Here is a 14823-nt window from a genome sequence, read left to right as displayed (position 1 = left end):
CATAAACCTCTTTCTTCTAAAAAAAAAAAAATCCCACTAACCCATTTATTGAAAAGTTAATGTCCCATCATGTATGTATTTGTTCTTATTTCCTCCTTCCTATGATAAAAAATCAGAAATTTGCCACTTTTGAGTTTCTTTTGTTTTTGTTGTGTTGTAAGTATTCTAAAGTTCCTAAAAGCAACTAATATCTTTAAAGTTCCTGAGGTGCCTAAGAAAGTGGAGGAAAGACCACCACCCACTCTCCCTCAAGAGGAGGAGGCTCCACCAGCCGAAGGTAGATAAGTTCCCAACCATATAGAGAGATCTAATCCGTCAATGTTTCTGTCTTCTTAATTTGTCTAATATTTGGCAAACTGAATTTATATTTTGTGCTATAAACTACGTATGAAAATCAGCACTGGCATATCTATCCAGGACCAAAAAACAAAAACTCTTATTGATCTAAAAGGATTATAATAGGTCTAAAAAATCTGGAAGACCATTCTCTTTTGTTTAGTTTTGTCTGTGATCTGTTTGAAGCGGAATTCCATATTTGTTCTATGTTTATCTATGAATTGGCATATTTTGTTGGTGGTGTTCCATTGTTTTAGTTGTGTCTGACTCTTCTTGACCCCATTTGGGGTTTTCTTGATAAAGATACTGCAGTGGTTTGCCATTTTGTTCTTCTCCAGCTCATTTTATAGATGAGGAAATTGAGGCAAGCAGGGTTAAGTGATTTACTCAGGGTCACACAGCTAGTGTCTGAGGTCACATTTGAATTCAACTCCAGGTCCTATCTGCTGTCAGCTGCTCCATCTAGCTTCCCTGACTAGGCATAAGCCAGACAAATAAGGTTTAGTTAGTATTCACTAAAAAAGAGACCATTGTGATGTGGCAGAAAAAGGAATAGGGTTGGAGAAGATCCTGATTATAGTTCAAATTCTTCTACTAATAGGCTGTATACAACTTGATGCAATGGTAAAAATAATAGTTTGCATTTATATATTGTTGTCAGATTTAAAAAAACATTTTTCTTTATATAGCAACCTCATGAAGAGATAGTAAAAGTATTATTACATGATCATTCAATTAACAAGTATTTATTAAACACTTAATATATGCCAGGAATTGTACTCAGTGCTGGAGACATAAAGAAAAAAAACAGTTCCTGCTCTCAAGGAGTTTACATTGTCATATATAACACACATGATATACACAAAGTAGAAATGAGGTAACCTTAGAAGGAAAAGCACTAGAAAACACCAGGTAAAGCCTCCTGGGGAAGTAGGCAGTCGAGCTGAGTCTTTGAAGAAAGTTGGGGATTTTAAGAAGTAGGGAGAGGAAAAGAGAATACACTGGCACAGCCAGTACCAAACCAGTACATATGAGAAATTTGAGGCTTTGAAAAGAATGAAGTGATTTGCCCATGGCCATCTGGCTAGTAAATCCTGGACCTAGAATTTGAACTTTGGTCCTTGTTACTCCACATACAGTGTTATTTGCACTGTTCCTCATCATTTCTCAAACTATTCAAATAATCTAGACTTGTTTTCCCTATCTGTAAAATGAGGTGGCTGGCTAGACTGTCTCTCAGGCCTCGTCTATCCCTGAAATTCTGTGATTTGGCATGGCTTATATAATTTGTAAAATGATTTTTTAAAAAAATTTTTCATGGTTGATAATATGCTTACCTAGTATGTACCAGTCAATCGTATGCTCAACATTAAGATGAGTTTTGTGTTATTGGTTTTAGTCACATATTCATTAAATTATCAAAATAACTCACAAAACCACTAATATCTTTAAGTGCCTGAAGAACCTGAGGAAATTCTTCCAGAGGAAGAGATACCTGAGGAAGTTACTATCATAGAGGAGGTTGAGGAAGTTTCACCACCTATAGGTACATCAAAGTTATATGAGAATTGGGTTCTTTAAATACCCTCAGGCCTCTGGTCTTTTTCAGTATTTGTTCAAACCGTGGAGGCTTTCTGAATTTTTTGTGTGTGAATTATAGTTGGTAAAAGATTATTGCTGAAAATTGAAGCTATCTAATTGGATTACTTATATATATAATATATATATACGTATATATATGTATACACATTCATAGCTATTTGTTCAAATATATATTGTTATTTGTATTTTATCCTAGTTCTCATTCTTTCCTTTCCCTTAAAAACAGAATTTGAGAAATCTACTTTTGAGCAAAATGGAATCTTTTATTTCAACTCAAGTCATTGTTCTTGAAATGAAGCCCGTTAATTTCTTTTTAGACTCTGCTTATTTTAGAGTACATAGAATTTTCCCTTTGAAAAGCAAAGTCAAAGAATCATTAGATGCCCAATTCTTTTAACTTTAAATTCTGTGTGGTTTTTATTTATTACTACGTTGTTGTTTTTGTCCTGTGTTCTGTATAAAAGTCTTTAATTACTCATCAAATGTCTTTCAAGTGCCTGAGGTGGTTAAGAAAGCTGTCCCTGAAGTACCTGCTGTTGCTCCTAAAAAAGAGAAGCCTGCACCAGTTAAAGGTACATCCAGTATCATGAAAATAAAAACAAACTTGGCATCCACAGTCACTGAAATAACAAAGCTGTGACTGACACAAGTAGCAGCCACATCAAATAAATATTTTTTCCATACGTGTATTTTACATTTCAGCATAAGGATAATTATTAGTGATAACACATTCACATGTTACTTTATCAGTTTCTTCATGAAAATAACTGAGTATGTATTTCCTCTCTAACCTAAACTTTCTCCATGATTCTTTCCTAAATATTCTCTTCTTTCATTGGCTCAGAAAGAGGAAGTAGTTTATTCCATGGCCTGAGGAGAAAGTATAGATTTCCATCAAAATTATGTTATCAGACACTGCTATGCATTCCTCCCTCTGCTGGTCACTCTAAAAAAGTCCTTCTAATTTGTGATAGCTGACTTTCAAAAAGAATGATTTAGTAGTACAAATCACTAGACAATTTTAATATCTCTACCATAATCTGTCCACTGTTCCATCAGTAAAGAATGATGTCCAATATTCTATCTCTATTATAAAACCACCTTAAATTGTCTGACAGGAAGAAAAAAATTCCTCTATATATCCTAATTATAAAGTCCTTTTCTTGATTAAAAAAAAATCATGCAATAGTGCACTAAAGAACATTTGCAAATGTGTGATCCAATTTAATATTCGACAATGATTACTTCAGACACAGTTTTCTTCATTAAGGATTGCTGAAGCAGATTCTGTACAAGTGATATTGTAAAGGGAGCAGCAGAAGGCCCTCTTAAAGAAGTCTTTTATAAAATAATTTTGTTTTTGAGCCTGAAGTTTGATTAGCCCAAAGTAGTGTTGTGGGAAAAGATCCGTTTTGCTTGAAAACAGTAGCTCGTATCTAATATCCCACAACATTATTCCTGTAATTTTCAGTTATAAGTATATTCTTTGTTTTCTTTGTTGTTTTTGTTTTATATTTCTTTTGAAATGTCAGCATTGTAAAATTACTTTTAAAAAATCCTAATATCTTTAAAGTGACAAAGAAACCTGTACCTGAAGAAAAAGTACCTGCTATTCAGAAAAAAGAGCCTCCTCCAGCTAAAGGTACATCTTCTTCTCTTTGGCTTATTAAATAATGCACTTCATCTTCATCTTTTCTCCAATAAGCATTTATGTTGTCCCTGAGTCTCCAAGTGTTATTCCTATTTAGTTCTGTGGTGTACATTATCTTGCTTTATATATTACTAGGTTCATCTTAATGTTTTGCATTCTTAAAAAATGAATACTCTGTCTTTAAAGTGCCTGAAGTACCCAAGAAAGTCCCAGAAAAGAAGGTTCTTATACCTAAAAAGGAGGTGGTTGCTCCTACAAAAGGTACAACCACAATTCTTATTGCAAGCTTTGTTTTGAATGTGTAGTGTGTTTGTTTCTCAAGTAACTTTTTTTCACGTTTCTTGAAATGTTCCTTTGTAAACTTTCACCATTTCAAATCTCTTCAGTAGAGACAATTGCAAAGAAAACCCTCCAAGAAGAAAAAGTATCGGTTGTCTTCCACAAACAAGAAATAGTACAAGAAGTGCTAGAAATAGAACAAGAATTTGAAGAAGTAATAGAGGCCAAAGAAGTAGAGGAATACTTTGAGGAAGAAGTAGAGGAGGAGGAGTTCTTTGGCATTGAAGAAGAACACAGAGAGAAAGAAGTCCTAGAAGTTGAGGAAGTCTATGGAGTCAAAGAAGTAATTGAAGTTGAAGACGTGGAAGTGACTGTTGAGCCCACGCCCCCTGGGAAAGGTAGACAGGATTCTACAGTTATTCGCACTCTTCACATCTTGCTATCACTAACTTTCTTTAAAAACATAGTCTCCCTTTGAATTATGTGCTTATATCTTAATATATCTTAATCTTATGTGCTTATTGCTTTTCTACAAGAAAATCAAAAAAATTTTAGTTCTTTGGTCCATCTGTTAGAATGAATTAGAGGTGAATTTCCCAGAAACATCCCAATCCAAGTCTGCTTTCTAAAGGAAAGATTGATTTATCCTTATTACTTTGTCGAGAGTCAGCTTTACTGAATTAGGAGCTAGTAATCATTTTTGAACTCAACTAAAGTTGCTACCAATCTCAAAATAACTAGTTAGTGCAGCCAGAGAACTGATTAGTTCAGCAGAAGAAGAAAAAATTCAAACATAAACGTGAAACAATTCATTTCTTAACTAAGCTTTTCAATGGTTTTTACGGTCTTGTGTAGACATTGTCTGAAGTTAATAGTATCAGAGTCTTGAATCTTTTTACTATTTGCTTAATTTTTTTCTAAAAAATTACTAAAAGAAAACCAATTTAAATACTTACAGTAACACAAATTTCAATGAGGCAGACCAGTTCCTTGACATCAAGAAGAAATTAAAGCAGAAAACACTGAAATGTAGTATCCATTTGTTCCTTCTGGAAAAATCAAATGGTATACAAAATATAAGAAAATATGTATCTGCCATTATGTAGAATAGAGGGTCATGTATATTTAATTCAGAATAACAAATATTTATTATGGCCCTATTCAGTGCAAAACACTATTCCAGGTGATAGGAATACAAAGATAAAACTTAAGCATGCTCTGCCACCGTAAAAGTTATATTCTCCTGCTACAAATGAAAGACTTATAAAGCATTGAGATTCACAGCCTGTGCAAAAATTAATCACCATTAATATAAGTGAAGAATGTTGTATTATGTTTCTCTAACATTACCTTTTGGATTAGTATTATGTAATATCAAGAAGTTTTTTTAGGATTTAAGTGTTCTAAACAAAATCAAAACAAACCCCTAATATCTTTGAAGGGCCTAAAATTGCTGAGAAAGTCATCCCTCCCAAAAAGGAACCTACCATTGTACCTCGAAAAGAGCCACCAGCAAAAGGTATTTCATTTATTAAAAAGTTCTTCTCATTTAATCATGTGGTACAAGGATGTGCATGTAAAGTTAGGACCTTCATTGTTTTATGATTTTATGTTCTGTTTTGTGCTTTCTTTCTATGTTCTGTATTTTTGAAATCTTTAATACCAACTAATATCTTTAAAATTAGGAACCCAAGACAGTTTTTACAGTAAAGAAATATCAGCTGATCTGTCTAAGACTCTCAAAATAACACAAACTAAAGGTTTAAATCTTTACCAATGTCCTGGTGATTCCCCAATTGTCATCTGTTCAGATTAACTCTTCGCTCAGGCATGCCCATGTGTCACAAATTCACCTTTGTCTTTTCTCTGTAACATTGTTGAGACTTTTGATGTCTGCGTTCTGTTAATGTTTTGTATGTCTCTTAAAAATTTTCCAACTTAAAATAAACTAATATCTTTAAAGTGCCTGAAGTGACCAAGAAAGTTGTCATAGAAGAAAAAGTACAAATTACTCCACCAAAAAAGCCAGAAGTACCACCTCCTAAAGGTACATTGCTCATTTAATCTTTGTCAAATAAATAACTGGTTTGCTTATTCTAAACATGAAAGATTCCCTTGGGTTTTTATGGTTTTATATTTACTGTCAAAATTCAGCCATATCAATCATTGTGTGTGATGATGTCTGCATTTTTCTGTATCTTTATACTTCTTTTATCTTGGTTGTTTATAAACCTTTATAATTTGCAAAATTAAGAAAAAAATTACTGTCTTTAAAGTGCCTGAGGTGCCCAAGAAGGTCGTTCCAGAAAAGAAGATACCTGTTCCAGAGGAACCTGAAGCTCCTCCTCCAGCTAAAGGTACACGCCTTCCTTATGATATATAGCAGGGACAATCTGCAAGTCTTTTGTTCTTTGCCCTACTTTTATCCAAAATATAAATGACATTTTTTCAGTTCATGGAGAGAAGGGCAGTAGACTGCTCTTCTCTCTATAGGTCATGATGTGTGAGGGGATGATTTTGGAAATAAACTTAATTTTATATTGAATAATATGCTTCTACTATAAAATTGGAGACACTGTGCTGGAAGGAACACCAGAGACCATCTAGTCCAATTCCATCATTTTTCCAGTTGAAGAAACTGAGCCCAGGGAGGAAAGTGACTTGCCTGAGGTCACAGCGATATTAGGCATTAGAAGCAGGATTTTAACCCAGCACACTTTTCACTATACTGCCCTCTAAGGACAGGTTAAAAAGTTAGGATCTGGTGGAGGTAGGGGGGGGTAATGGTAGGCAACTACAGCCAAGGGCAGTTGGTGGGGCAGTAGAGTCAAGAAGACCTGAGCTGAAATCTGGACATAGACACATAAACTGTATGATCCTGGGTAAGTCACTTAATTTCTGTTTGCCTCAGTTTCCTCAATTGTAAAATGAGTATAGTATTAGCTCCTACTGCACAATGTTGTTGTGAAGCTCATATGAATAATATTTGTAAAAAAAAAAAAACAGTACAGTGCTTGGCATAGAGTAGGCACTGTAGAAATGCTTATTCTTACCTCGCTTCACTTCCTATGAAATAGAGACCATGAAAGCAATGGTTATCTAATCTGATAATACTAATATTAAATTTTGATAGAAGAGATTGTTTTCTTCCTACAAAAACAGCTTCCTTTAGAAAAGTTCACTGCTAAGTACTACAAATGAGAATCCTATAAATGATAATAGAAAAATAAAACAATAGCCAGAATGTTAACATGCACAAATCAAGGAATTACTAAACAAATCTACCTACGGGTAATATCCTTTGTTAGATGAGTCTTCTATTTTCTCTTGACATTTTATGTGCAACTTTGGAATTCTCAAAAATAATTTTTTTTTAAAATCCCTAATATCTTTAAAGTGCCTGAAGTACCAAAGAAAGTTGTTCCAGAAGCAAAAGTTCCAGTTGCCGTTCCCAAAAAACCAGAGGCACCACCTGCTAAAGGTATCTATGACTTCTTTCACAGTGGTAAAATAATTGTCCTGTGTTTTTCTGTCTGAGATTGTAATGGGTATGTGGTTTAGTGAGAATAAGTGTGTGTGTCTGCGACTTTGCAAACTCTGTATTTCCCTCATCCTTCAAATTCTTAATGCTTTACATTCATTCTTGAATGAATTCACAACAATAGAAGTAGCAATATCTTTGAAGTCCCTGAGGCCAAGAAGCTATCCAAGAAAAGACCAATAGTGGTTTCTTAAAACCCAGAGGTTTGCTTTTCATATATATCTTAATTTATAGAACTCCAAATTATATGATGTATAAAAGATGAAGAAAGATAGCAAAAACTCACTTTGTTTATATCTGACAAACCCGGGAGAATCTCCTTACTCTCAGCTGTTGCTTATGTACTGAGACAAGGAATAATACAAATTGGGGGCACAATAAAATGGAGAATTGTCAGATCCCTAGCCACTAGGTTGATTAATTAGAGCACCAAAATATAGTAGGGAATGGAGAGTTTTTAACAGAATGGAAAAGAGATTACCTCAAACTCACAGATTCTTTATTTTGATGAGCAAAGGATCACAGATTATAATCTCACATTCTAAATCTATTCTTATCATTATTTTAACCAATTTTAATTTTAGTGATTAATGTGTGTATCATGTCATGTCATGTCATGTCATTATTAGTTTCTTTTGTATCTTTGAAACTCCTCTAAGTGTATAAAAACTAATATCTTTTTAAGTAGCTGAAGAGACCAAAGAATTGGTCCTGAAAGCAAAAGAACCTATTTCTGTTGTGTTTTCCAAAAGTAAAGGATCCTAACCCGATACAGGTAGACATCAGCCATGATCTAAATCTGAAGAAAGGAAGTCTTTGATCTTGAAAGTTTGATATTTCCCGTTTCTCTTCATCATTCCCAAATATTAACTTACTAATATCTTTTAAGTGCCTGAGCTACCCAAGAAAGCCATCCCAGACAAGAAAATCTCTGCGACCATTTCTAAAAAGAAAGAAGTTCTGTCTGCTCAAGGTATATTTTGCCAACATCAAATCCAGAATGTCTTTGACTTCAAGATTCAAAATTTACATGCTGTATCTACTTACATAATATTTTCTCTGTCTTTCTTAACTACTAAATGTTAACATTATTTCAACCTACTAATATCTTTAAAGAGCCCAGTGTACCCCGAAAATTCACCCAAGAAGAGGAGATATTGGAGCCTGTTCCTAAAATAACAGAGGAACTTCCAACAAAAGGTATCTGTAAATAATCAAATTCTGAAGAAACAACTTTTTCCATCATCTAGAGAAACACATCTACTGTTTCTTCTATATTTTTTGCAACTGCTAAATGCTAATCTACTAATATCTTTAAAGTACCGGGTGCATCCAAGAAAGCTGTCCTGGAGCAGAAACTGCCTGCACATTTGCCCCCAAAGCCAGAAGCTCCTTCAGCACAAGGTACAAACCCTGAGGATAAAATTCCACATTGCAGTTTGTTAAAAAAAAAAAAAAAAAAAAAAAAAGTGATGTGCGTGTAGCTTGTGTCCCAGTTCAGTATGTCTCTGAAATTTCTAAATCTAAAAATACTAATATCTTTAAAGTGCCTGAGGTCTCCAGGAAGAGTGCTCTGGTGGAAGTACTTCCTGGTAGTCCTAAGAGGGAGAGGTCCCCCCAGCACCAGATATTGTTCCCCATAGCTTCCAGTCAGAAGAAAAATGATTTTCTTGTCTTGTACTCTGCAGTTGCTTGTCTAAATGTGCTTAAAGATGCATTCCATTTTTCTGTGATGTCCAGTACAAAAATACTAATATCTTTAAAGTCACCAAAAAGACAAAGGAATTTGTTTCAAAGGGGAAAGTTTTCCCCAAACCAAAAGTTCCAGAAAGCACAGATTCCCAGTGATCAGAGTTTACACTACAGGGTAGAGAAGAATATTAATCTTATTCAGTGAAAAATTGCTTGGGGTATAAGATTTTCCTTTTATACTTATGACTTCTGAAAGGAAGGCCATTGATTGATAGCATTAGAATATTTCACGTGTCCAAAGATAGGATCCTTAACAGAAAAAGTACTGAACTGGCTAAACACACCTTCTTTGAGATAGAAAACTTGGGATTGAAATTCAGGGTGGTTACCACCCAATGGTGCTGAGTCCTCTTATGGACCTCAACTGAGCATCAACTTTTCCCATAAGCAATGGGTAATAAGAAAATTCCAGAAATTTAGTTTGAGTCAGTTATAATTACTTTTAGGGGGTCCACAATAAACACTATTAAAAACAAAAATGTGAATTAAGTGATTTTCTACAATAGGAATAACATAGAAATATTAAGTGCAAATGTAGTCCAGGGAAAAGAACATTGGCTCCAGGGTCAGAGCACCCTGGTTCAGAGTACTCTGCCTCTATTAGGTTCTAACCTATGTGCCCTTAAATAAATCACTTAACCTTTTTCAGTTTCCTCTTCTGTAAAATTGAAGACTAGATATCCCCACCCCCTTCCCCAGGACCTTTCCAGCTCTTGAAGTCTTACAGCTCACTAATATGATATATTTTCCATTTATTTTCTAAATGGCACCTATGATGTCATTGACACACTCTTTAATCCACACTGAGGTCAAAGGAACTCAAGATGAGGAACCTTCCCTCTCCCCCACATCTGTACTTGTACGATTTACAGTCTTAAAGAGTAGCCTGAGGGCAATGAGAAGTTAATCAACTCTTATTATCCTAATTGTTTTAACCACAGTTGATATACTTCCAGAGTATCATATAGAACAAGAGCCTATTAAAGCTATACGTTGAGTCTGTCCCTTTATTTTTTTGTCCTACAACCTCTATTTTTAAATGTCATTCCTTTACTTTGAAACTATGTAAAACATACGAGTGTATAAAGCCATTTAAAAACATCCATAATAGTGATTTTCTTACATTACTGAGTAGACTCTATAATAAAGAGGATATCCAGAGGCCTTAAAAGTATTTACTCTGACTTATAGTCTTTATATTTGTGGTTGTTGTTCAGCACTGTCCTACTTTGTATGACCCCACAGACTTCGTCCATGAGATTTTTTGGCAAAGATTCTAGTGTGGTTAGCCACTTCCTTCTCCAGTGTGTCCCTATTTAACAGATGAGGAACTGAGGCAAACAAGGATTAGGTGACTTACCCAAGGTCACACACCTAGTAAGTGTCTGAGGTCAGATTTGAAATCATATCCTCCTGACTCCAGGGCAGAATTTGAACTCAGACCTTCCTGATAAAAGGCCTGGCATTCTGTACCATGTAGATGTCCCTTTCCTTATCTATACCTAATGTGAAATACTTATCTCTTTCAAAGTACCTGAAGTACAGAAAGAAATCCTAGATGACACACTAGTCTGCATCATTCCTCTCAAATTAAGTAGTAAAAATAATAAATTAGGAAAAAAAGATGTTTTGTGTTAGGGCAAGTGTTTTTTTTTCTGTAGTTCATATCTGTGATTTTATCAGACTTTATCACCGTAGGAAATTTCCAGTGTGGATATTCCCTCTCTCCAGAGAAGCAGCTCTTCAATATCTTAGCAGCTTAGAAAGCTGCCTAAGGCATTGAGACACTGAGTGACTTTCATATAGACACATAATGCAGGTCCTCTAAGTCATCATACCAAGCTAGCTCTCTTAAAGGAAATTATATCACAGCAGCTCTAAGATGAAGTAAATTCCTAGATTGTAGACAAGTCAGTCCTTCCCCTGAACATTACTGAATAGGCCAGAATGTGAAGGATGTGCACAGTTATTAAATATCCAGAATAGGAATTTTCTCCTATTACTCACCTGATTCTGAAATGGAAAATGTTTCCTGTTGTCCTAAAAACTTAAAAGCCCATATAAGCTGTATTTTGCTCTGGTGTAATTTTCTATATTCTTTGTGATTTTTAAAATCAAAATTATTATTTTAACAACCTGGGCTGACCAAGAAAACTCTCCCAGAAAAGAATGCCTAATCTTGTCACCAAAGATCCTATCCTGAGAAAGGAATGTATCAGCAACTATTTGATTTGAATTAGAGAAAGAAAAAAAAAAACCTATTCTTGAAAATTAGTGTGATGTGTAACTCTGATGAATGCTTTTAACTGCTTTTCATAGTTGCTAAGTGTAAAAATACTAAGATCTTTCAAGTGCTTGAGTATCCCAATGATGTTTCTGAAAAGAAAATGACTGTGCTAGTGCCCAAAAAGCAAGAATGATCACCACCTAAAAGTGTATATTATTACTCATCATGTTGTGGGTGGACCAAATTCTTTCTCAACTTCAAAATGACTTTGGGTTTAGGGATATAATTATTGTTTCTACTGGTTTTTCATAAACCCTAAAAATAAAAATACTAATATCTTTAAAGTGCCTGAAGCTATCCCAGAAGCTGTCCCTGAAAGAAAAGAACTTCAAAAACCAGAAGTAAAACCAGTTCAAGGTATATTCTCCATCCAGTGGATGTGGAGGGGGAAATCCTACTAGCTTTAAACATTAGTGTTGCTGTGTATGTTTATGTCTAACTCGTAAGTGTAAAATCACTAATATCTTCAAAGTGCCTGAAGCTCCCAAAGAAGTGGTCCCTGAAAAGAAAATGCCTGTGGCTGTCCCCACCAAACCAGAAACTCCACCTGCTAAAGGTATATGTCACCAGTCAAGTCATTTGGAAAGAAGAGTGTCTTGTCTTCGGTTATTGAAAATATTCTGAAATCTACATTGAACTCCCTAATTCCCAAGTATAAAAAATACTAATATCTTTAAAATGTCTGAAGTTCCCCAAAAAGGTGTCTCTGAAAAAAAATACCCATTGCTGTTCCCCCAAACCAGAAACCCCACTTGTAAAAGATATAATCGCTACTCAAGTAAATCTAAAAGAAAAATATTTCATCTTCTGCTACTGAAAATTTTCTTAGGTTTCTATTAAGTCTCATAACTTCTAAGTTTTCAAAATACTAATATCTTTCAAGTGCCTGAAGTTCCTAAAGAAGTTATCCCAGAAAAGAAAAAGCGTGTGGCTCTTCCCAAGAAGCCAGAGGCCCCACCTGTTGAAGGTATCTGTCACCAGTGAAGTAATTATGAAAGAAAACTATCTTGTCCTCCACTTTGGAAAATCAAATTGATATTGACTGACCTTCACAGCTCCTAATTTTAATATTACTAATATCTTTCAAGTGGCTGAACCTCCCGAAGAAGTTGTCCCTGAAAAGAAAGTGACTGTGACTGTCCCCCAAAAGCCAGAAGCCCCACCTGCTAAAGGTATATAAGCACTGCTGAAACAGTTATGAAAGAAAGATGTCCTATCTTCTGTTATTGAAACTGTTTTGATGTGTCTGTTCAATTTCATAACCCTTAAGTATAAAAATACTAATATCTTTCAAGTGCCTGAAGCTCCTATAGAGATTGTCCCTGAAAAGAAAATGCCTGTGGCTGTCCCCAAAAAACCAGAGGCCCCAACTGCTAAAGGTATATGCCACAAGCCAAGTAATTATGGGGTGGGGGAATGTCCTGTCCTTTGCTCTTGAAAATCAGATTGAGGTTTTTACTGACCTTCGTAGCCCCTAATATTAAGATTACTAATATCTTTCAAGTGCCTGAAGTTCTCCAAGAAGTTATCCCAGAAAAGAAAAAGCGTGTGGCTCTCCCCAAGAAGCCAGAGGCCCCACCTGTTGAAGGTATCTGTCACCAGTGAAGTAATTATGAAAGAAAACTGTCTTGTCCTCCACTTTGAAAAATCAGATTGATATTGACTGACCTTCACAGCTCCTAATTTTAAAATTACTAATATCTTTCAAGTGCCTGAACCTCCTGAAGAAATTATCCCTGAAAAGAAAGTGACTGTGACTATCCCCCAAAAGCCAGAAGCCCCACCTGCTAAAGGTACATAGGCACCGCCGAATCAGTTCTGAAAGAGGGATGTCTTGTCTTCTGCTATTGAAACTGTTTTGATGTGTCTGTTAAATTTCATAACCCTTAAGTGTAAAAATACTAATATCTTTCAAGTATCTGAAGTGGTCCAAGAAGTCATCCCTGAAAAGAAAATGCCTGTGGCTGTCCCCAAAAAACCAGAGGCCCCAACTGCTAAAGGTATATGTCACCAGCCAAGTAATTATGGGGTGGGGGAATGTCCTGTCCTTTGCTCTTGAAAATCAGATTGAGGTTTTTACTGACCTTCGTAGCCCCTAATATTAAGATTACTAATATCTTTCAAGTGCCTGAAGTTCTCCAAGAAGTTATCCCAGAAAAGAAAAAGCATGTGGCTCTCCCCAAGAAGCCAGAGGCCCCACCTGTTGAAGGTATCTGTCACCAGTGAAGTAATTATGAAAGAAAACTATCTTGTCCTCCACTTTGGAAAATCAAATTGATATTGACTGACCTTCACAGCTCTTAATTTTAAAATTACTAATATCTTTCAAGTGCCTGAACCTCCTGAAGAAATTATCCCTGAAAAGAAAGTGACTGTGACTGTCCCCCAAAAGCCAGAAGCCCCACCTGCTAAAGGTATATAAGCACTGCTGAAACAGTTATGAAAGAAAGATGTCCTATCTTCTGTTATTGAAACTGTTTTGATGTGTCTGTTCAATTTCATAACCCTTAAGTATAAAAATACTAATATCTTTCAAGTGCCTGAAGCTCCTATAGAGATTGTCCCTGAAAAGAAAATGCCTGTGGCTGTCCCCAAAAAACCAGAGGCCCCAACTGCTAAAGGTATATGCCACCAGCCAAGTAATTATGGGGTGGGGGAATGTCCTGTCCTTTGCTCTTGAAAATCAGATTGAGGTTTTTACTGACCTTTGTAGCCCCTAATATTAAGATTACTAATATCTTTCAAGTGCCTGAAGTTCTCCAAGAAGTTATCCCAGAAAAGAAAAAGCGTGTGGCTCTCCCCAAGAAGCCAGAGGCCCCACCTGTTGAAGGTATCTGTCACCAGTGAACTAATCATGAAAGGAAACTGTCTTGTCCTCCACTCTTGAAAATCAGTGATGTTTTTACTGACTTTCACAATTCCTAATTTTAAAATTACTAATATCTTTCAAGTGCTTGAACCTCCCGAAGAAGTTGTCCCTGAAAAGAAAGTGACTGTGACTGTCCCCCAAAAGCCAGAAGCCCCACCTGCTAAAGGTATATAAGCACTGCTGAAACAGTTATGAAAGAAAGATGTCCTATCTTCTGTTATTGAAACTGTTTTGATGTGTCTGTTCAATTTCATAACCCTTAAGTATAAAAATACTAATATCTTTCAAGTGCCTGAAGCTCTTATAGAGATTGTCCCTGAAAAGAAAATGCCTGTGGCTGTCCCCAAAAAACCAGAGGCCCCAACTGCTAAAGGTATATGCCACAAGCCAAGTAATTATGGGGGGGAAATGTCCTGTCCTTTGCTCTTGAAAATCAGATTGAGGTTTTTACTGACCTCTGTAGCCCCTAATATTAAGATTACTAATATCTTTCAAGTGCCTGAAGT

The 14823-nt window shown here is 35.5% G+C and overlaps 1 protein-coding gene across 50 annotated transcripts in view; it reads left to right on the top strand.

Annotated features, from left to right (window-relative positions):
• TTN (titin) overlaps positions 1-14823 on the top strand; it is a 325993-nt gene that overhangs the window by 163914 nt on the left and 147256 nt on the right. For 45 of the 50 annotated variants that reach the window (XM_072612482.1, XM_072612462.1, XM_072612461.1 and 42 more), the window contains 10 exons: positions 200-277; positions 1790-1882; positions 2433-2510; positions 3512-3580; positions 3776-3850; positions 3976-4266; positions 5310-5387; positions 5832-5915; positions 6145-6225; positions 7266-7349. In XM_072612482.1, the coding sequence (XP_072468583.1) occupies positions 200-277; positions 1790-1882; positions 2433-2510; positions 3512-3580; positions 3776-3850; positions 3976-4266; positions 5310-5387; positions 5832-5915; positions 6145-6225; positions 7266-7349 (1011 nt within the window). Of the gene's footprint in view, positions 1-199; positions 278-1789; positions 1883-2432; positions 2511-3511; positions 3581-3775; positions 3851-3975; positions 4267-5309; positions 5388-5831; positions 5916-6144; positions 6226-7265; positions 7350-11920; positions 12005-14823 lie in introns of all 50 variants that reach the window. The other 5 variants (XM_072612495.1, XM_072612494.1, XM_072612493.1 and 2 more) reach the window with 3 other exon arrangements.

This window comes from Notamacropus eugenii, chromosome 5, assembly GCF_028372415.1.
Source record: "Notamacropus eugenii isolate mMacEug1 chromosome 5, mMacEug1.pri_v2, whole genome shotgun sequence".
Classification (NCBI taxonomy): Eukaryota; Metazoa; Chordata; class Mammalia; order Diprotodontia; family Macropodidae; genus Notamacropus; species Notamacropus eugenii.
This window is presented reverse-complemented; position numbering and strand designations above follow the sequence as displayed.